A 21,750-nucleotide genomic window follows, 5' to 3' on the forward strand; every position below is an offset into this window, starting at 1 on the left:
GAGTAGGAAAAACAGAGATCGTTTGTTAATTAAAGATGGATCGCCGTGAGAGGACTACAGCAATGGCTATCCTAAACAAACCAAATCTTATCAAATGAAAGTTTTTTCTGTTATCTTTAAACTCCCCAGGTGCAAACAAATATAGATATCAAAATAAACAATACAGTCACATTTAGGACATTAATATTTCGAAGAGTGGTGAGGGATCTTTACGCAACCTGCTACAGCGTCCACTGTTTAGCCTATTTATTTAAAAAAGGGCTTTTGCTAGGGTTGATAAGCCATATAGTTCTCATACATATTAACGATAAGTTAAAAAAATCGGTTTCTTATTCGCTGTGTTCATCTTTGCTCTACAGTTTAAACATCGTGACCACACACGATCTTCGGGTCGTTATCTTCGTCGTGGGCGGGGCTTATCTCACACCCTAGCCGCATGTCGTGTTTACTATCCCAGAGAGCAGCACCGATGTTGGGGGCTGAGGGAGGCTGGTGTGGTGGTATGTTGCTGTCACATTTCTTCCTACTGTCATTTACCCTACGACACTAAAGACTATTGCAATTCACTTCTTAATAGAGATGAATCTACTGTGCAAAAATAGTTACCTCGACATTTAAAAAAAAAAACAAGCGGTGTTTTGGTTGTCAGCTAGCTCGATAGCATGTTTAGAAGCAACAAGGGCGAGTAATCGTCCTTCAAATGTTGCGAGTGTAAAAGTGTTTCAACAGTGTGCTAACTGTCTGAACATTTAAAAAAAAAATCTTTTAGTTTTTAGTTTTTTGAGTGGAGGAACCCAGTTTTCCTTTAGTCGCCCGAGGCGAGGGTGGAGAGATAAAACACCTCAAGTTTTTTAAGGGTTCTGTCATTAAAACTTGAACCCCCCAAAAAATCTAATAATAAATATGTGATGCGTAAAATCGACACGCTGAATAGTTTTCTTATTCAAATCCTTATAATCAATTTATAAGGATTTTTTAAAAACAGGCTGTTCTTTGTGTACAAATTTAAAATTTGCCCGCTTGTCTCATCTCTTAATGCTTCTGTCACACACAAACTATAATTTTAAATGCAGACTGGTTGACACAAGCCATCGACTATTCTCTACAGAATACATGCAATTTTTGTTTCCTTTTAAAGTTTTTATTGAGGTGTGCTCTGCATAGATGCACTATTTGTGCGCGTCGTCCTCACCCACCATTCCCACAGCATTGACCTTTAACCTAAATGAAGCAGCCACATTTGGCTCTCGTGTCAGTTGTCACAGGCTGTTGACTGGCTGGAAAGCACTGACGCTCTGATAGAACAATAAACTGCATATCTTCATTTATTGGACTCAAAGTTTAAAGTATTGGGAGCATGACTGTATAATGAACCGTTGTTCATGACAGCAGTGCGATGTCTTTCAAATAATGAAATGTAAATAAAAGGGGCGTGGAGAGAGAGCTGGTCAACAGATCTGAGATTAACTATTGGATTGATTGATCAACACGGTTTTTATATATTTTATTCACAACTTTGAGTTTGGGCAGGAAGCTTGCAAGTGTTACACTTTACAGATAATCAAGGTTGTTATGTAAAGTGCAATGTTGCAGACATAGAAGGCAGGATTATTAGTAATGAAACAAAGTTGTGGTAGAGGTCACGCTGAGTTGATCACAGCCTTTGTGATCAAAGACCCTGGATTTTAGTCTTTGCAGATGTCTTTTGTCCTATTTCTGCAGGGGGCCTGGTGTGTGCCTCAACTTGAACCTCAACTTTTTGGGCTACCTTGCAGTGTTTTAAAAGACATCGCTTTAAATAGCTTTTTAACAGATTTAGCTTGTGAGTTATTCTTTTGTTCTGTTGTTGCAGCCTCAGGAGAATGTCCATGAATGCTCCCTTTAGCACTATTAGGACTTATCCTATGGATATTATACTTATTCTGGAGGATTAACACCAAATCATTGATGATGCCTGTGGAAGAAGACAAATCTGATGGTTTTCCACCTTCAGCCAAGGTCTCACCCACTGCACAGTCTCCACCTCCAGGTGAACATTCCCCGTCGACTGTTCCTTCTACCTCAGAACAGAGGGAGGGTCCCGGGCCTCAGATCGGGACTACGTCTGGGGATCTTGAAGTCAAAACCGTAGATACTGAGGCTCTGCAGGTGCCTTCTGCGGCCAGAACTTCAAACACACGCATGACGAGTTCAGGACCTGAGATGAGGGAACGCCTCAAGTTCATCCTGGGAGCATCAGAGGACAACTCTTCAGACGACGAACCCATGGCTGACAAACCCCCCAGTGGTGCGCCTCAGCCTCTGACCAACGCACTCTCTCCCCAGCAGACCACCTGTACACAGGCACAGTCCCGCTCCTCCACCATTAAGTAAGCCCCGTTTGCCCTGAAGTGAATTTAATGTCAACTGTTCGGAGTCTCAACAGTAAATCATGTGATTACGGCGAGGTGGGAAGCCTTTTTTGGAGGTTCTAACGGCGGGGGCATTCTTTTATCATCTGCCAAATGTCGCTGCGCTTATAAACTAAAGCGTGTGCCTGTGCTACGCTTCTGCTCGTCCTGTCTCCACAAGCTGTGTGTTATCACCGCATCGTGTTGACCTGCAGCGCTGTTGCATGCCAAACACTCAAACTCTATTATTGGAACAAGAGTCCGAACCAAATGACTCTGAGAACTGACGAGTGATGCAGGTTGACGGCGCAGAAAGGGTTTGTTTATGTAGCTAACCTGGATGTTGCATGGAAAGTTGCTTTTCTAATATTCGTAATAGTTGCTTTTTCAAATACTTGTGCAAGTTGGCGTGCTTAGTCGGACTGTGGCCAGCTTGGTTGTTGGATTGTTTCGCTGAAGAATGATGAAGAGGGACGGTAAGAAATATTCTAAACCTTCGAATCTTCTATCTGCAGTTCAGATTTCAAATGGAGTGGATCCGTATTTTCCTGTTTGGTCTTAGATCTGTGTGTAATTGGGAGAAGCTGCTTGTGTGAAGTCACAGAGGACTGTTGATCATTTTGCTGTGGGAGGAGAAATGGAGGCAGGTCTTAAAAGGAATACATGTTTTGGTCACGTTTCACAAACCAAATTTTCCTTCTAAGGAACTAAGGAGTATAAAGCATATTGTATAATGGAGGGAATAGTACGGAAATGATTAACTCCCACCGCTCAGATGGTAAGTTTTATCTGTCGAATACTTTCTTTTTTTTTTTGGAAACTTGATACTGCAGCGATGAGCATTTGAACGGACTCCACACGCTTACAGCAGCAAAAACAACGGGAAATATTTGACAACCCAGCAGCAAAGTAGAAGCGAGAGCAATTTCAGCGTGGAGATTTCCAAAAACAGGAAGTGTGGCTGGACTTCATGACAATATAAAGAAAGTGTTGAACATGTAGCAGAGGTTTAAAAGTGGTGCAGAACTTTGGTCGGTGCAGCACATCCACTCTGTTACGCATGCCTTCCAACAACTGCACGGAGCGTACACAAGTCTGGATGAGGTCATTAAAACAGGTTCCATAAGAGAATGCCTCCAGTATGTTTAGTTTAAAGTTCGTACAGGATGTGCGCACACACACACACACACACACACACACACACTCCAATCTCACAGATTAGCTCATTTTGCAATTCAGCTTTCAGCGATAACTAATGTGGGACAGAATGCACACATGGCCAGACGCATGTGCAGCAAGACTTGGGAATAAATACGGTATGAGATGGCCGATAGTCATGGAATGTATTACATCTGCTCATGCTTGTATGCTTGCCTGCCTTTTTTTCTTGCCAAGATTTGCAGAAAAGTGGGGTTTTTTGTGTTTAAAAAAAAAAAATTAAATTTAAACCCTGGTAGCAACATCTCAGTGTCCTCATTGTTTGTTGAAGGTTATTTATTTCATTGATGTTCATTGCTGGCATGCATGTGTGAACGCACTGTACATTCAATGAAATCTGAATCATTTCGTCAGCTTTTAGTGGACAATGGGGACAGTCTGTGGGACAAGACTGAACTTTGTGTTTATGGTTTTTTAATCAGTCTCAGGGTTCTATAAAAACTAAATGTAGGTTGCTCACAACATCAAACAACTTTTTTTAAACACAGTGCCTGAGGGCTGTCCCTGTTGGGACGTGGCGTTTGGGGAGCTAATATTCAGCCTTGTCATTGTGTAGCAGCCAGGTTAACACGAGCTCTCCACTGCAGGCCCAGCATGTCTGGTCTCCACTTGGTGAAGAAAGGACGTGAACACAGAAAAATGGACCTCCAGAGGGACTTCACCGTGGCCTCCCCTGCTGAGTTTGTCACCCGATTCGGGGGTACCCGTGTCATTGAGAAAGTGAATGTCAATTCCTTATTAGACTTCCAAGTTGTATGTTTTTTATGGACAATATTAGTGCATTGTTTTCTGATTTCTGCCTTGCTTGTTTCTGTCATAGGTACTAATAGCCAACAATGGCATAGCTGCGGTCAAATGCATGCGCTCCATCCGTCGCTGGGCCTACGAGATGTTCCGCAATGAAAGGACCATCCGATTTGTAGTCATGGTCACCCCTGAAGACCTGAAAGCCAACGCAGGTCAGCATGAACTCAACACTTATCGTATTCTTTATTACCCTGCAGTTATCACCAACTATATCCAGTCTGCACGCTGGCTGATTTGGAAGCCTTTCCCTGAAGATTTATCATAATTAGAGATGTTTGTCTTTGTTTTCTTGACAGAATACATAAAAATGGCTGACCATTATGTTCCTGTACCCGGGGGACCCAACAATAACAACTATGCTAACGTAGAGCTGATAGTGGACATTGCTAAGAGAATCCCTGTGCAGGTGCTAATCAGCGTCCTCTCCATGTTTAATAACATGCAAAAGATATGACAGAAGATGACATGTGTGTTTCGCTGTCAACAGGCCGTGTGGGCTGGATGGGGCCACGCATCAGAAAACCCCAAACTGCCTGAACTGCTGAACAAAGCAGGGATTTCGTTCTTAGGTAAACTGCTTTAAAGTAACAAGGAATGTAACATTATTGTTCTATGCTTTATGTCGTATTACATGTTTGAGTTTTCTCTCACCTTAGGGCCGTCCAGTAAAGCCATGTGGGCTCTGGGGGACAAGGTAGCTTCCTCTATTGTGGCTCAGACTGCCGGCATTCCCACTCTACCGTGGAGTGGATCAGGTGACCCTTCGCTTCCTGCAATGTCTCACTTAAAGTGTATTCTGGTGGTTTTATTTTCATATTGTATGTTGCACTGCTGCAGGGCTGAGGGTGGACTGGGTCGAGGAGGACCAGACACAGGGCATCATGATCAGTGTTCCTTCAGAGATCTACTCCAAAGGCTGTGTGCAGGATGTCGACGAGGGCTTGGCAGTAAGATAATTTCTAAAAATCATATTAATGGTTAAAAGGCTACCTATTGGTGTTTGTTAAACCCTGTGTGTCTGTGGTGTTTCTGGGCAGGGAGCTGAGGAAATTGGCTATCCAGTGGTCATCAAGGCTTCCGAAGGAGGAGGTGGAAAGGGCATCCGGAAAGTAGAATCTTCGGAGGATTTCCCAGGTTTCTTTAGACAGGTTAGTTTGATAACAAGTTGCCGCTTTTTCCGAATCAGTCAATGCTTGTTGTGGGTGTTGTTGACATTTAGTTTTACAGATCTATGGAAACAGGTTGAAAAGTATCAGTGATTTTCCTTCTTGGTCTGTGGTGCTCTATGTTCTATCATGTGTGTGTGTGTGCTTGTGAGAGAGTGAGAGTGTGTGTCTTTAAAGACACAAGCTAGGAAGTGACTTTAGTTGCCTAACTTAAGTGTTTTTTGGATGCAGGTTCAGACAGAGGTTCCTGGCTCACCTATCTTCATCATGCAGCTGGCTCAGCACGCGAGACACCTTGAGGTTCAGATTCTTGCTGATGAATATGGAAACGCCATCTCTCTGTTCGGGCGAGACTGCTCCATCCAGAGAAGGCACCAGAAGATCATTGAGGAGGCTCCTGCTACCATAGCAGCTCCGTCCACCTTTGAACAGATGGAAAGGGTCAGTTCAGGCCTCTATCTGCGTTTGTGTCCCCTTCCGGTCAACTCTTGTTGACGCTCAACATTTCTCACTCTTCCCTCTGCCCAGTTTGCTGTGCGACTAGCTAAGATGGTGGGCTACGTGAGTGCAGGTACTGTGGAATACCTCTTCTCTGAAGATGGAAGGTTCCATTTCCTGGAGCTGAATCCTCGTCTGCAGGTGGAACATCCCTGTACTGAAATGGTCGCTGATGTAAACCTTCCAGCCGCCCAACTTCAGGTAAACGTGTGGCAGTGGAACCAAAAATGGAAGTTCTCAGCTCCAACAGAGTGTTTGCCATCCCCCATAGATTGCAATGGGCATCCCCCTTTATAGAATCAAGGAACTCCGCTTGCTTTATGGAGAAGCACCTTGGGGTGACAGCATCATTAACTTTGACAGTCCAGACTGTATGCCAAGCCCGAGAGGACATGTCATAGCTGCTCGGATCACCAGTGAAAACCCAGATGAGGTACCACTTCATACCACTTGCACTGATCCATTTTTCTGTAGCCTGTTGTTACTCTTCTGTGTTGTTTGATTGTCACTCGCAGGGCTTCAAACCCAGTTCAGGCACCGTGCAAGAGCTGAACTTCCGCAGCAGTAAAAACGTCTGGGGTTATTTCAGCGTGGGAGCAACTGGTGGACTTCACGAGTTTGCGGACTCGCAGTTTGGACACTGTTTCTCCTGGGGCGAAAACCGTGAAGAGGCCATTTCGTAAGATTGTTTTTTATCTGTTTAGCTTTCATTAGTGGAAATGATGCAAGAATAAATGTTCCCGTTTCTGTGGGTATCAGGAACATGGTGGTGGCAATGAAGGAACTGTCCATCAGAGGGGACTTTAGGACCACGGTTGAGTACCTCATTAAATTACTGGAGACGGAAAGCTTCAGGAACAACGACATCGATACCGGCTGGCTGGATCACCTCATCGCAGAGAAAGTGCAGGTGTGAGCATGAAGACTAACACCCCCCATCCTTACATGGTCATTCAGTCGCTCTTTACTTTCTTTGAAGGATCAATCAAGCCTTCTTCCTTCCCTATAGGCGGAGAGACCAGACACCATGCTGGGTATTGTCTGTGGGGCTTTACATGTTGCTGATGCCAGCTTCAGGAAGAGCATGTCCGACTTCCTGCACTCACTGGAACGGTTAGTTGACAAATCCATTGTTTTCTTTCAAACAGGTTGGCTTTTAAGACTATCTACCCTCTTTCTAGAGGGCAAGTTCTACCTGCCGCCAGCCTCCTCAACTCTGTCAATGTTGATCTTATATATGATGGTGTCAAGTACTGCCTCAAGGTATCCTTTTCTTTTTGATCATTTTGCAGTTTGCCTTTTCCTTTTATTAGGCTTGACTTTAATCCTGGTTTTTGTCCTGCAGGTAGCTCGTCAGTCCCCAACAACATACGTCATCATTATGAATGGCTCCGACATCGAGATAGACGTCCACAGGCTGAGCGATGGCGGTCTTCTCCTGTCCTATGATGGCAGCAGTCACACCACCTACATGAAAGAGGAGGTGGACAGGCAAGAGCACTCAACATCTGTTTATCTCAATTCATCCATTGTTTTGTTTTTCTTTTTGCTTTCCCTAATCTTTCTTTGAATCGCTCAAACTCCTCAGCTACCGCATCACTGTCGGCAACAAGACTTGCATATTTGAGAAGGAGAAAGACCCCACGGTGCTGAGGTCTCCCTCTGCTGGCAAACTGCTGCAGTATTTGGTGGAAGATGGAACCCACATCTGTGCAGGAGAGACCTATGCAGAGATTGAGGTGAAATTGATTTCACTTGTCCTGCTTGATTTCTTGCAGTGTGCTGTTTATTTCATGTTGTGGTTCCAGGTGATGAAGATGGTGATGACACTGAACGTGCAGCAGTCTGGATGTGTCCACTTTGTCAAAAGACCTGGAGCTGTTCTCAAGTCTGGCTGTATCTTGGCCCGCATGGAGCTGGATGATCCCAGCAGTGTCCTTAGAGTAAAAATAAAAAGAGAACATCCAAACGTTTTCATTTGATTATTTTATTTTAACGGCACCTTTCGCTGTTGCAGGTGAAACTCAACACAGCTGTGCTGCCACCCCAGCAACCGTTGCCCATCATCGGGGAAAAGTTGCACCAGGTTTTTCACAGTGTGTTGGAAAATTTGGTTAAAGTCATGGATGGATACTGCCTGGAAGAACCGTACTTCTACAACAAGGTACACGGCATTCTTTCTGTCCGCAACGACGCTCCCACGTATATCACCTTTCATGTTCCTTACACACTTGTACGTGCACCGTCCTGCCTGCAGCTCAAACAGTGGGTGGCCACCCTGATGAAGACATTAAGGGACCCCTCGCTGCCACTGTTGGAACTCCAGGAGATCATGACGAGTGTGGCCGGTCGGATCCCTCCTAGCGTGGAAAAAGACATTCGTAAAGTCATGGCTCAGTATGCCAGCAACATAACCTCTGTCCTCTGCCAGTTCCCGAGCCAAAAGGTAAGGAAATAATGCTTCAACAGTAAGCTTATCATCACCCTATTAGTGTAAATACACGCTAATAAACATGCAGTTATATAAATTGTTGATATATTAATATAATTTATTAATTTATAAAAGCGAAACAAGGGTTCAATAAGGGTATAGCGTGGCAATTTTATAGTTATAAAAATGTGTCATCATCAGTTATTATGTATATATAACGTTCTTCCTTCCCAACACCATGTACTAAGTCTTGTAGTTATTATTAGGTTATAACAACTGAATGTGATGTTCTTTCATGTTGTAGATTGCAAATATTCTGGACTATCATGCAGCAACCCTGCAGAGGAAGGCAGACAGGGAGGTGTTCTTCATGAACACCCAGAGTATTGTTCAGCTTGTGCAGAGGTCCGTTTATTCACTTGCAAAATGGTCATTAGCTGCACAAAGAATAATATTGCTGTTGAATGCGTCTGTGTTGTCTCAGGTACCGCAGTGGAATCCGCGGGTACATGAAGTCTGTGGTGCTGGATGTGCTGAAACGATATCTTCAAGTCGAGACACAATTCCAGCAAGGTGACACTGACTAAACCTGAGCGGCAACAACACAGTGATAACTGAAGTTATTTGCTGAGGCTAACTTGTTCCTCTTGTACTCAGCTCACTATGACAAATGTGTGATCAACCTGAGAGAGCAGTACAAGCCTGACATGAGTCCGGTCCTGGAGTACATCTTCTCCCATGCCCAGGTGTCCAAGAAGAACATCTTAGTCACAATGCTCATAGTAAGTCATCCCTCCCCCTCCGCACTCTTGTGCATATTACATCAGCATCATGTCCTCCCAACAGTGACATTGATTAATAGACTCTACTGCTGTAGGACCAACTGTGTGGTAGAGATCCGACCCTAGCAGACGAGCTGATGGCTATCCTGAATGAACTCACACAGCTCAGTAAGATGGAGAACTCAAAGGTGGCCTTAAGAGCCAGACAGGTAACTTTTACTCATGACTACCGCTTGAACCCCGTTCAACTGAGGTCTCATTTATTCACATGCACGAACTCGATACAATTTGTGAATCTGTCAGGTGCTGATCGCTTCCCATTTACCATCCTACGAGCTGAGGCACAATCAGGTGGAATCCATCTTCCTGTCCGCCATCGACATGTACGGACACCAGTTTTGTCCAGAGAACTTGAAGGTTTGTGGAAAAATAGACTTTGAAATGTATTTTCCACCAGTTGGGATGTGAATCAATCCGGAAACCTTATATTCTCTTCACAGAAACTAATTCTGTCGGAAACCTCCATTTTTGATGTTTTGCCCAACTTCTTCTATCACGTCAATCAAGTGGTCTGCATGGCTGCCTTGGAGGTCTGAGCATTCAGAGATCGTCTCGAAGCGTTTAGAGTCTTTATAAGTGATGACCCGCCCCCTTTGACCCGCAGGTGTACGTGCGGCGAGCTTACATCGCGTATGAGCTGAACAGCATTCAGCACCACCGGCTCCAAGATGGAACGTGCGCTGTAGATTTCCAGTTCATGCTGCCATCGTCACATCCAAACAGGTAACAGGGTTCTGTCACTACACCACGCAGCAAAGACTGTTGGCATTTATATAAATAAATGTTAGTTGTCCTCAGTGGTGCAGTGACCCAGAAACATCTGCTGTGACAGCTAATGGCTAACTTTGAATGCAGACTGATGTTACCCACCGGACATTAATGTGAATGTGGATCGTTTCATAGAAAGTGCCTTAATCCAATTATAATGCTTTTAGGTAGATGTGTTTGGTTTTTTCGATCACCCCACTGCTGTTATTCACCTGTCAATCATCTTATTTCAGAGGGAGCAGCCGTACTCTGAACAGGTAGAGTAAAGCTCCCCCCAATCGGCCAAACCACCCATCGTGTGTCTCTCTCACAGCAATGCATGCTGAATGCACCGTGTTGCTTTTCCTCCTCCTGTCCTGTGGAACTGGAACCATTCAACGACTCCTCTAACAAGTCCTTGTCAATTCACTTTTTAGATTCACTTTTTAGATGAGTTTCTCCGTGTCCTTTTGCTTTTACATACGAAACAGGGATCCAATGTTTGTTCTTTTTTCATTTCCTCAAAAAAGATAAATGAGAAAAATGCTGCCTGCCTGCCACTAAATAGGGGATGCTGTATGGTCCACCCCGAGATTTCAATTCTTGATATGCAACCGTCAGTTCTATACAATAACAGAAGTTTGGACACCATCAATTCACGTCCCACTTCAATTCAGTCCATGTAAATTCCCAAGGAAGGATGATCAATTATAATTGAATATGAGGGTGTTCATAATTGGTCGCTTGTTAATTAGGAAGAACATTCAGTCTTGCTTTAATTGTGCCGAAAAGAAAATCTATGACTTTTGGCTGTTTGGTCTTGTTTTCTTTTTCCCCGCTTGGTCCTCACTGATATTGCTGTGACTGTCTGTTCTGTTCTTAATTTTAGGATTCCCGTCCCGGTCAGTGGGCCAGGCCAGTTTGAAATGAGGCGGCAGAGCAGCGAGCTTTTCCTGGATGGAGCTCTGTCACCACCGTGCCAGCGCATGGGAGCCATGGTGGCTTTCCAGTGTTTCGATGACTTCAAAAGGTCACAGTCCCATCAATGATGTTTTTGTTGCTTTTGTGGATGACAAAGACATGCAGGTCAAAGTTACCTGGTGCTTGTTGATGGGCTTCTTTTGCAGGAATTTTGACGAGGTCCTCTCCAGCTTTGCGGAACCGCTGTTGGAGAGTGCGTCCTTCTCCGACTCGTGTTCTGGTCTCTACGATAAGGAGAACTTCAAGGTCAGCACTGTCATTTTGTCAGTCTTTTGGTCAATTGTCTGATGTCACCTCCATCTCTGAGGTCTCAGCTCTCTGCCATCAACAGAACAAAAGGGAGAACCCGATCCACATCATTAACGTGTCCATAAAAACAGCAGACACGGAGGATGACGACGCCTTGGTTACAGCGTTAACTGCCTTCGCCCAGTCAAAGGTCAGCCGACTTATCCAGTTTTACTGCTTCTCTAATTATTGTGGAGACGTGGCTGAATTTTATCATCATAAAACTTGTTCTGATGTTTCCAACTGAACAGAAAGCTGTCCTCTTTGAGTATGGAATCAGAAGAGTAACATTTTTAATTGCACAAAAGGTAATTCATTCATTTTATCCGTCATGCAAGCCTTGTTTTGCGTGACTAATACTGCAGCTTTCGTGTTTTGGCCGTGCTGTTGGGTTTTGACATTGCTCGGTTTGTAATTCCCACAGAGAGAGTTTCCCAAGTTCTTCACATTCCGAGCTAGAGATGCGGTAGGTTCTCTTCTGTAGCAAAATGTCTCCTGTACCTGTTGAATATTTTTTCAACCTGGAGCTGATATCGTGCAGACTAATGAAACGAGTGGTTTCTCAGTTTCAGGAAGACCGCATTTATCGTAACCTGGAGCCAGCTTTAGCCTTTCAGTTGGAGTTAAACCGCATGAAGAACTTTGACTTGACGGCCGTTCCCTGTGAAAACCACAAGATGCACCTCTACCTCGGTGCAGCCCGCGTGCAGCAGGGGGCTGAGGTCACGGACTACCGTTTCTTCATACGTGCCATTATTCGACACTCGGATCTCATCACAAAGGTCAGATATATATAGATATATATATATATATATAGATCCATATTTGTGCCTTCCTGATGATAATGATGTGTCATTGACATTGCTGTCAGAAATTAAGGTTTCTTTCTACACTACCAGGAAGCCTCCTTTGAGTACCTTCAAAATGAGGGCGAACGTCTTCTTTTGGAGGCCATGGATGAGTTGGAGGTGGCCTTTAGCAACACAAGTGTCCGCACAGACTGCAACCACATCTTCCTCAACTTTGTGCCAACTGTCATTATGGACCCTTCTAAAGTCAGTGTTGAGTGTTCCTGCCGGACTTCATCACAAAGAGCACAGAGTAGCTGTTTTACTGAGCGGCTGCTACTTTCCCCCCTGCTTTCAGATCGAGCAGTCGGTTCGCTCCATGGTGATGCGCTACGGCAGCCGTCTCTGGAAGCTCCGGGTCCTGCAGGCCGAACTGAAGATCAACATCCGTCTGACACCAACCGGGAAGGCCATTCCCGTCCGGCTCTTTCTCACTAATGAGTCGGGCTATTACTTGGACATCAGCATCTATGAGGAGGTCACCAACACCAGTTCAGGCCAGGTGGGGGTTTATCTTGTTTATATACTTGTTACTGGTAATGCGCTTAGTGTCATGTAACACGTATGCTGAAGTGGTCCAAAGCTGTGGTTTGGTGCACGTAGTGTAATGAACACAAATGCTGCCCTGACGTTGTATCCTTATTATTCTCACTTGGTTGTGTAGAATGCACCTATGTACACTCAACATCAGCTCATTTTTTACCCTCTTAGATCATGTTCCACTCCTATGGAAATAAGCAGGGCCCTCTGCATGGCATGCTGATCAACGCCCCCTATGTGACCAAAGACCTGCTGCAGGCCAAACGCTTCCAGGCTCAAACTCTAGGCACTACATATGTCTATGATTTCCCTGAGATGTTCAGACAGGTGGGTCTCTGCATTACAAGCATTTCTTTTTGTGGGTTTGAAGATGTCTGACTTGATAATCATTAAGAATGTTTCTGAGCATTAGGCACTGTTTAAGCTGTGGGGTCCAGGGAACGGACACCCTAAAGATGTTTTGATGTGCACTGAGCTGGTCCTGGACCCTCAAGGATGTCTGGTGCAGATGAACCGCCTGCCAGGAGATAACGATGTAGGACACCTTCTAGTTCTTTCATGTCATTGCAGACTGTTAGAATACTGATGCGTGGTGTCATTCATCAGGTAGGAATGGTTGCCTTCAGAATGAAGATGAAGACCCCGGAGTACCCAGAGGGCCGGGACATCATTGTTATCTGTAATGACATCACTCACATGATTGGCTCATTTGGACCTCAAGAGGATGAACTTTTCCTCAAGGCTTCGGCGTTAGCTCGAGCCGAGGGGATTCCCCGTATTTACATAGCTGCTAACAGCGGAGCTCGCATTGGCCTAGCTGAGGAGATCAAACACATGTTCCAGGTGGCCTGGATCGATCCCAGGGATCCCTACAAGGTGACCTCAGCAATAATAACATTTGTGTGGAAAATTCCGTAGCTGTGCTTGTGTTCTTTCCATTTTAAGTCATTTCTGGTTCTCTGTAGGGTTTCAAGTACCTTTACCTCACGCCACAAGACTACACACGCATCAGCTCAACCAACGCTGTGCACTGTCAACATGTAGAGGAAGATGGAGAGTCCAGGTACGTTACACCAGTGGATCCGTGAACGCAGTGGAAATATTTTAGGTTCTATTTGAAAAGCATTCAAAACCTAGACCCTTTTAGTGATTTGTGGGATACTAGATCAGCTCTCGTCCCCCTCAGGTACATCATCACTGATGTTATCGGGAAGGACGACGGTCTCGGGGTTGAGAACCTGCGAGGTTCTGGAACCATTGCTGGAGAGTCGTCTCAGGCCTATGAGGAGATCATCACAATTAGCATGGTGAGAACCTGGACCTCAGAATGAGAAGAGCCTGTGTGCAGTCAGGTGACCTTTTCCCCTCCTCAGGTTACGTGTCGAGCTATTGGAATTGGAGCCTATCTGGTCCGACTGGGACAGAGAGTGATTCAGGTGGAGAACTCTCACATTATCTTGACTGGAGCAGGTGCCCTTAACAAGGTGTGTAGTTTCCCTCTGTTTCAATGGTTTACGCCATTAAATCTCAACCTCGTTTACTGAATGTACTGGGGACAAAGGGGAAAACATAGGCTGAATGTTCAGAAGCGGTCAAAGGATGTGACATAAAATCCAAAAAGTCTCCCGTTTTATGAAGTTATATGTGTTTCTGGGCAGGTTTTGGGCCGAGAAGTTTATACTTCCAACAACCAGTTGGGAGGGATCCAAATCATGCACAATAATGGAGTCACACACACCACAGTGCCAGATGACTTTGAGGGCGTCTTCACCATCCTCCAGTGGCTCTCCTACATGCCGAAGGTTCGTGAGAATCGTTGCTTTATTGAATCATACTAATTCTTGATCAATTTCTTTTCTTCTTGCAGAACAAGCAGTGCCCTGTTCCCGTTATACCGACCACAGATCCCGTGGACAGAGAGATAGAATTTATTCCTACAAAAGCTCCATATGACCCCCGCTGGATGCTGGCAGGGAGACCTCACCCCAGTGAGTGAAGTCAGAATGTTTTACATTTAGGCAGTGACTCTTTTTAAGGTCTTTGTTGTGTGCCCAGCGGTAAGAGGCGCCTGGCAAAGCGGTTTCTTTGATCACGGCTCTTTCATGGAGATCATGAGCTCCTGGGCTCAGACAGTGGTGGTAGGCAGAGCACGGTGAGTCTGTTCAGCCACACACACGTACCCGAACATAGACCCTAACTGTAAAATGATCGAGGGTGCTGAATGAAACAGGTTAGGAGGAATTCCTCTTGGTGTGATTGCTGTTGAAACCCGCACAGTTGAGTTAACAGTGCCAGCAGATCCAGCAAACCTGGATTCAGAATCTAGAGTGAGTACAGCTAACGGTGTGTCCAACATATAAAATCATGGCGCAACAGTGCTTTATCTGGCTCTTGTGGTTGTGTGTGTTCCGATCAGGTCCTGCAGCAGGCCGGTCAGGTGTGGTTCCAGATTCAGCCTTTAAAACCTCTCAGGCCATTTCTGACTTCAGCCGCGAGCATCTGCCCCTGATGGTTTTTGCCAACTGGAGGGGCTTTTCTGGTGGAATGAAAGGTCGACTTTGCCCAGCGTGTGTGTTGCCAGTGTTGGAGCGTAAAGAGGAATCATCATCTTTTTGTTATTTTCCTCACAGATATGTATGACCAGATATTAAAGTTTGGGGCCTACATCGTGGATGCCCTTCGCACTTTCCGTCAGCCGGTGCTGGTTTACATCCCCCCGCATGCAGAACTGAGAGGAGGTTCCTGGGTCGTGATTGATCCCACTATTAACCCTCTGTGTATGGAGCTCTATGCCGACAGGGAGAGCAGGTAACTTAACAGATGATCCTTTTGTGGGTTTTTTCTGGAGAGTCCTCAGCAAAGTTTTGCCATTTGTCATCAATCTTCCGCAACACTATTTTTGCTGCGTTGCCTTCTTTATGCAGAGGTGGTGTGCTGGAGGCTGAAGGAACGGTGGAGATCAAATACAGGAGAAAGGATCTACTGAAGACTATGAGAAGGCTCGACTCAGTCTATGCTGGTCTTGCTGAACAGCTTGGTAAATTTAGAATTTTACCCCAGAGTATGATTTGCAATTTTCTGCATTTATAACAGTATGATGTTAAAGCTTTGATGCTTTTATTAGCTTCCCCAGATCTGCCTGACAAAGAGTGCAGAGAGCTGGAGTCCAAGCTGAAAGCACGGGAGGAGTTCCTGTTGCCAATCTACCACCAGGTGGCAGTGCAGTTTGTCGAGCTTCACGACACTCCAGGCAGGATGCAGGAGAAGGGCGTCATCACTGTGAGTGAGCTGTCCAACACACCAACACATCCCTGCGCTCGCTGCATGGTTCATTTAGAGCTTTACTCCAAACAGGATATTTTGGATTGGAAGAATGTGCGGTCCTTCTTCTACTGGCGTCTCCGTCGCCTCCTGTTGGAGGAGGTGGTGAAGTGTGAGATCCTGCAGGCAAACAAGGACCTCAGTGATGGACACGTGCAGTCCATGCTGCGCCGCTGGTTTGTTGAGACCGAGGGAACAGTTAAGGTATCTGAAAATGCTCCGAAGGTAATGTAATACTTTAATAATAATAATAATAGCCAAGCTTTAAAGGATTTTTTTTTTACCTTCTAGGCCTACCTCTGGGATAATAACCAAGCAGTAGTTGAGTGGCTCGAGAAGCATATGTCCAAAGAGGATGGTGCTCCTTCTGCAATCCGAGAGAACATGAAGTATCTGAAAAGAGAAAACACTTTGAAGCTAATCCGCAGGTGCGCAACATCATCATTCTACTGTATCGAATCAACCGGTGTTGAAAGATTTAGTTGTTTTATTGTTTTCCTTGTTGTAGCCTCGTGCAGGAGAATCCTGACATAACCATGGACTGCATCATACATATGAGCCAGAACATCACTCCATCCCAGAGGGCCAAGCTCTTGCACCTTCTCACAACTATGGACAACACCAGCAACAGTTAAACTCAGGGACACCGTCAGGGTTGTTATGTATTGAACTCTTTTTCCCATCATGTTCGGCCTGATAGGCCAAGAGATTTGAATGTGTAACGCTGGAAAACATGCACAAAGTGCCCTTCCATTCATCACCACTACTTTTCATTCACTGACGTCATAATCCGCTCCAGTGTGGACCCAAAGGGCCTGTCAATAACTTGTCAATGATTTCTGCTGTTTAGGAAGTCCAGGAACATTCTGCTGCTCAAACTTTGGCCATAACACCTCCTTCACAGGGGGCGTTTGTACTAAAGGTCTATCAGTGTTTGGGTTGCCTCAATGCAAGTGCACGACTTCTTTTGGGTGCTAGATGTCAAAGCCATTTCAAGCCATGGATTTAATCATAGAATGTAGCTCAGACAGCTTTTCTGAGCCAGATGTTGCCATGTACCATAAATGGAGTGTGTGTGTCGATTGACTATACAGTCTGTTGAGACAATGGCAGGAGAGAGTGACGAGATTTAAGGATGACACTATAGGCTTAAAAGCTTCATCTGTTTTTGTTGGTATCTTTGATAAAGCCCGAGACTCAAGAAATATTAACTCTCAGGTTAGAAAAAACCACTGAAAGAGGTCTAAAATCCAATGTTTATACCAAATACAAAAACCGTCCTGTCTTTAAATGGCTGTTTAATAAATATCTGAGAATTTTGGCAAAAGAAGCTTCTTTTATTTACCCATTTACCATTAGCACGTGGTGTTAATGAGGATCGTTTGCAGATGACTTTAGAAGATTTTAATCATGTAAAATCGAGACCTGGCACGATGTGGGTAAATACAGTCAAAGCTTTTCTGTGGTCGTAGCATTTTCGAAACATTCAACTATACAGCGTACAGCAAAAGGCCGGGGGAGCCGTCTCCATCTCCAGCTGCCTTTTCATAAATATAAATAATAGAGCACAGCAATAACGTCTAGCACAATTACAACAGAAAAGAGAGGAGCTACAGTATGATGGGGCTTTCAAACTCTGGACGAACAGGCGGATGCTACTGTAAACATACATCGTTGCAGTCTTGCGTCGCAGATATTTCAAACACATTTTTACAGCCATTTTCTGTATTTCCAGTTCTCGAATATCAGTTTTTGGTGGGCCGCGTGTGCCTTGAACTTCCTTCCACAAGTAGGTCCGAGCTGACTGTGATTTGTTCTCTCAGTCGTGCACGAAGAAAATTCAGACCTTGACCTCAGACGCCATCCTTCCACAGCTGCATGCCTCGGCCTGGCCCCGTCAGAGGCCGTTCAGCTGCTTTACAATGGGGCGATGGGCTTGCTGTTGCTTGGCGTGACCATGTACTGGGAGGACAGGGGCTCCTGGGAGGGGTAGGAGGCGTAGAGGCCAGTCACGTGCACATCTGACAGTGGCATGCTCGCTCCAGTGGAGATGGGAGGGAGGGTGGCGCCTCCCAAGTCACAGTCTGATAGTCGGAGAGGTGAGTTACTGAGGGTGCCTAAAGCATCCAGGTTAAAGCTGTCGTCTTTCATTTCCTCCCACAGATTACCTGATCAGAGCAAGACAGATGTTAATGTCACTCAGTCAATACAACCGAAGGACCAGTAAGACTTTAGGAGATTATTTATTTACCCTGAAGAGCAAAGTCCATGATGCTGGGGTCCAGTGCGTCCACCTCTGTGTGCGTGTCACCGTGCACGCTGTAGAAGTCATCCGGTGGCTTGCTGGGCTGCTGGGTGAGGGGGCTGTGGCAAAGGTCCGGAACTGTGTGGAGAGGAGGGGTCTGAGCAGGGGCGGGGGACATGGGCCCCAGACGGGCCTGTGCCTGGAGCTGGGCCTGGAGCTGGTGGTGCTGGTGCATGGGCAAACAGGGCAGGGACAGCGTGACGATGGGCGGAGGCTGCACCTGCGCTGGGAGGGGCAGCGGGAGGCCGGTGGGACAGACGGGCAGCCGAGTTATACCGGGGTCCAAAGCTTTGCGCCTGCAGCTCTCCGGGCGGTCTGTGATCAGTTTGTCCAGCTCATCTGTAGAGAAACAGGCAAATATGTGTTGAAGTTCACATCTGGGGGTGGGACTGTGCGTGATTCACATGGGACCACTTCCTGACCAGGGTTAGCCATGCTGCGGCGGATGGCCGGGAGGTCCTTTCGTTTCCACTTCTGCATCTCTTCCTCCATCTTGTCGATCTTGGCAGGGTTCAGCGCCCACAGACAGCCTTTACGCGATGAGCTGCTCGTCTTGTTCTCCACCTTCTCGAAGCATTTGTTCAAGGACAGGTTGTGTCTGACCGAGTTCTTCCACCCATCGGGCGCCGTCTGCAGACAGAGGAGCGGTGTTTAATTTGTTTACAATTGCAGTCATTTTCTACCCTAAAATGTTCCATTTATACCTTGAAATAAGGAAAATGTTCCTTCATAAAGCTATAGATCTCACTGACAGGGAGGCTGCCAGTTTTGCTGTTCTTCAGGGCCATGGCGATCAAACAGCTGAAATAAAAGAAATATTCCTGTGAATGTGATTCCAAAGATTCCCATTGTTCCACTTATCAATATCTGATGGCCTGACCTGTACGAATAGATTGGCTTGGGGAAAGTCTTAGGCTGCAGATCTTGTTCTTGTGGAGCCAGGCGAGGTTGTGTGAATAAACTTTGGTTGTTGAAGGAGACGCTGTTGTAAATCCCACCAGCTGCACACTGAGAGCGAGGAGACGCATGGAACATTAGTTCCTGACAGCTTATAGTTCCTGGTCTTTAAAAACCAATGCAAGCGTTACGTAATGTGTTACGGTCATTGCGGGCGCTTCCTGTACCTGTTGTCCTGTTTGGGTTAGCGAGTACACCTGCTGGGGTGTCGGCTGGAAGACGGTGGTGGGACACTGGTACCCCGGGGAGGGCAGCCCGTTCATGGAGAAGGGAGACATCTGGGAAGATTCAATGATATTTGACAGTCAGACAGGCCAAAGATTGCTGCGGAACTGATCTCCTCCCTGCTGTCTTGTTGAAGACTCACACTCCCACTGTGGGTGTTGATGATGCTGATTCCCAGAGGGCTGTGCTGCATGTTGCCCTGCAGGTGGAGCATGGAGCCCTGACCCGCCGACATGCTCATGCTGCTCAGCTGAGCTGTGAGACCAGACGGGCAATGTTGTTAAATCAAGCAAAGTTCTTCAGATTTTATTCATCTCATGGAATTTCAATGTCATGGTTTATAGCTGTGATATAATTAATCAAAGTTGTGCTTGGTGGTTTTGACATCATCGACAGGTAAAAACCTGTCATTGCTCGTTGTCTCTATTTAACTGTCATCAGCACTTGTGATCTGACCAATCAGAGAGGCGATGTGGCTTTTGAATGTCGCGCCGCCGCCGCCTCACCTGTCTGCTGCTCAAGTAAGCTGCCCTGGGAAGGCCCGTTGCCGTGGCCTCCTCGGCTATCAGCCATCTGCTGCAGACGGGGCACATCAACAGAGGTGAGCCAGGACAGAGACTGCAGGTCCCCAGGGAGGTCCTCCTCCCTCAGCTGGGAGGGGTCTGTGGTCAGAAGCCTTCAGGGGGGAAATGAGAGAGGAGGAGGAGGAGGAGGAGGAGGAGGAGGTGGTTTTGGGGGGGTTATCACGGCTCTTGACTCAGACACAAGCAAACCAGAATTCAAATCTTAACACTTGATGAGGGATTTTGCCCTTCAGAAGTCAACAGCACTGCGCTGAGAACAAATGTGGGGAAACAGATGAAAGGTGCCGAGTGTCAGCCCAGGATTTAACCTAAGGAGATTAACTGCCAGTGTTAGTTAGCGGGGGCCATTTTAATCAACAGTCGGACGGTTAAACAAGCGTTCATTGATGAGGCTCTTGTTGCTTTGGCTTGTTTTTGTGGATCAGAGATTTCTGCTTTTGTGCTAATGTCAACAATAACGGCAGGAAACACAGTCTCTCGCAAATTCAAACGCGTATTCAATTTGAATGAAATGTCTGGTTGTTTGTTCAGCAATTTGAAAACCAGTTTTGGCGCTCCCCCAGTACCAATCAGCTTCAAATCTGTTACCTGGTGAGCCTCGAAGAGACAGAGAGAAGAGGGTGGAATCCTCTTGAATCCTCTCCACTCTCCTCTGTACACGCGCTCTCTTTCTGTGCAAAGGTTTAGTAATTGGGGTCGCCATGACAACACATGCCATTCAGTTACTTTGTGTGTCTGTGGACGGTGTACCAGTACCCCCCGCACCCCCCCCGCCCACCCCCATCTCCTAATAAAAAAATCAACCCTGTGTCAGGTGACCAGGCTCCTGCCTTAACCATTGGCTGAATCATAAGTAAACAACGCGCAAGATCATTTGAAACATGGGACGGCAGCACATGTTGCCTGCAGCAGTTGGCCCTGTCTATTGAAAAATGATCACCTATTGTGTCCCGAATGACAAATCTGCCCAGTGGCACGTGGCTCTATTGTCTTCGCCAGACCCTTCCTTGATTGTCTCTGTCGTCTCTTTTCTTTACGCGACCCTTGCATTAATCTGCCGGAATGACAGCCCTCACATAAGAGGGGCAAATAGGATACCATCTGCTTCCCTGTCCCTTTCCACTGCCCCCCCCCCCACACACACACACACACACACACATACACACACCCTGTCTTCCTCAAATCAGCCTGCAGCTTTGGAGGGTGCAAACATGGTTTAAGGTCAGACCTCTGGAGAAGTGACATCACCCCAGTGGCACACGTTCGGTACGTGGCGGCAGGTGATCTGCAGCACTTGCTCGACAGGAACAATCTTGAACCGTTCTGACTTGAGAAGCCGCCTCACTGCAACTATGAGGATTAACATCCCTCAGTTTGAGATTCGGCCCATCTTGTAACGTGTTAAGGTGCTGTAAAATGGCACATAAAAAGCTTTAACTGGGCTTCTTCTTGCCTTATTTCAGCTACCCTGGCAGACACCGATGAGTTGAGTAATGTGTCCTCCCTCCTCTCTCTCTCTCTCTCTCTCTCTCTCTGCTTGGCAAATTGTGCACTGATCCGAAACACGTTGAGCTGGTGTCTCTGTATCATCCAAGTCTTCCC

At 46.1% G+C, this 21,750-nt stretch overlaps 2 protein-coding genes across 2 annotated transcripts in view; one reads left to right on the forward strand and one right to left on the reverse strand.

Annotated features, from left to right (window-relative positions):
• The first annotated feature begins 397 nt into the window (after positions 1 to 397).
• acacb (acetyl-CoA carboxylase beta) lies at positions 398 to 17,407 on the forward strand. Its single transcript, XM_057032458.1, is given in 55 exon segments — positions 398 to 500; positions 1,853 to 2,369; positions 4,196 to 4,328; positions 4,429 to 4,567; positions 4,712 to 4,821; positions 4,903 to 4,979; positions 5,067 to 5,170; positions 5,253 to 5,362; positions 5,453 to 5,563; positions 5,813 to 6,022; positions 6,110 to 6,280; positions 6,351 to 6,512; positions 6,595 to 6,758; positions 6,839 to 6,989; positions 7,089 to 7,192; positions 7,261 to 7,342; positions 7,425 to 7,570; positions 7,668 to 7,818; positions 7,888 to 8,022; positions 8,097 to 8,243; positions 8,337 to 8,525; positions 8,815 to 8,915; positions 8,995 to 9,083; positions 9,168 to 9,292; positions 9,388 to 9,501; positions 9,596 to 9,709; positions 9,793 to 9,882; positions 9,957 to 10,075; positions 10,354 to 10,377; positions 10,989 to 11,129; positions 11,227 to 11,326; positions 11,412 to 11,519; positions 11,620 to 11,676; positions 11,793 to 11,834; positions 11,935 to 12,150; positions 12,268 to 12,423; positions 12,515 to 12,718; positions 12,928 to 13,083; positions 13,169 to 13,291; positions 13,363 to 13,632; positions 13,722 to 13,819; positions 13,943 to 14,063; positions 14,130 to 14,240; positions 14,415 to 14,558; positions 14,624 to 14,744; positions 14,812 to 14,908; positions 14,987 to 15,083; positions 15,173 to 15,197; positions 15,200 to 15,307; positions 15,387 to 15,564; positions 15,681 to 15,793; positions 15,881 to 16,035; positions 16,111 to 16,281; positions 16,369 to 16,505; positions 16,586 to 17,407. Coding segments are annotated over 54 exon segments (7,245 nt in total). The 5' UTR covers positions 398 to 500; positions 1,853 to 1,872; the 3' UTR covers positions 16,713 to 17,407.
• Positions 17,117 to 21,750, reverse strand: part of foxn4 (forkhead box N4) — a 6,437-nt gene continuing 1,803 nt past the window's right edge. Inside the window, exons 3-10 of the mRNA XM_057032582.1 lie at positions 20,071 to 20,240; positions 19,707 to 19,819; positions 19,507 to 19,617; positions 19,263 to 19,390; positions 19,087 to 19,183; positions 18,805 to 19,012; positions 18,329 to 18,721; positions 17,117 to 18,245 (exon numbers count right to left, since the gene is read on the reverse strand). Of these exons, the coding sequence (XP_056888562.1) occupies positions 17,995 to 18,245; positions 18,329 to 18,721; positions 18,805 to 19,012; positions 19,087 to 19,183; positions 19,263 to 19,390; positions 19,507 to 19,617; positions 19,707 to 19,819; positions 20,071 to 20,240 (1,471 nt within the window). The 3' untranslated portion in view covers positions 17,117 to 17,994. The remainder of the gene's footprint in view (positions 18,246 to 18,328; positions 18,722 to 18,804; positions 19,013 to 19,086; positions 19,184 to 19,262; positions 19,391 to 19,506; positions 19,618 to 19,706; positions 19,820 to 20,070; positions 20,241 to 21,750) is intronic.

The sequence above is a fragment of the Takifugu flavidus genome, chromosome 5 (assembly GCF_003711565.1).
Source record: "Takifugu flavidus isolate HTHZ2018 chromosome 5, ASM371156v2, whole genome shotgun sequence".
In the NCBI taxonomy this organism is placed as follows: Eukaryota; Metazoa; Chordata; class Actinopteri; order Tetraodontiformes; family Tetraodontidae; genus Takifugu; species Takifugu flavidus.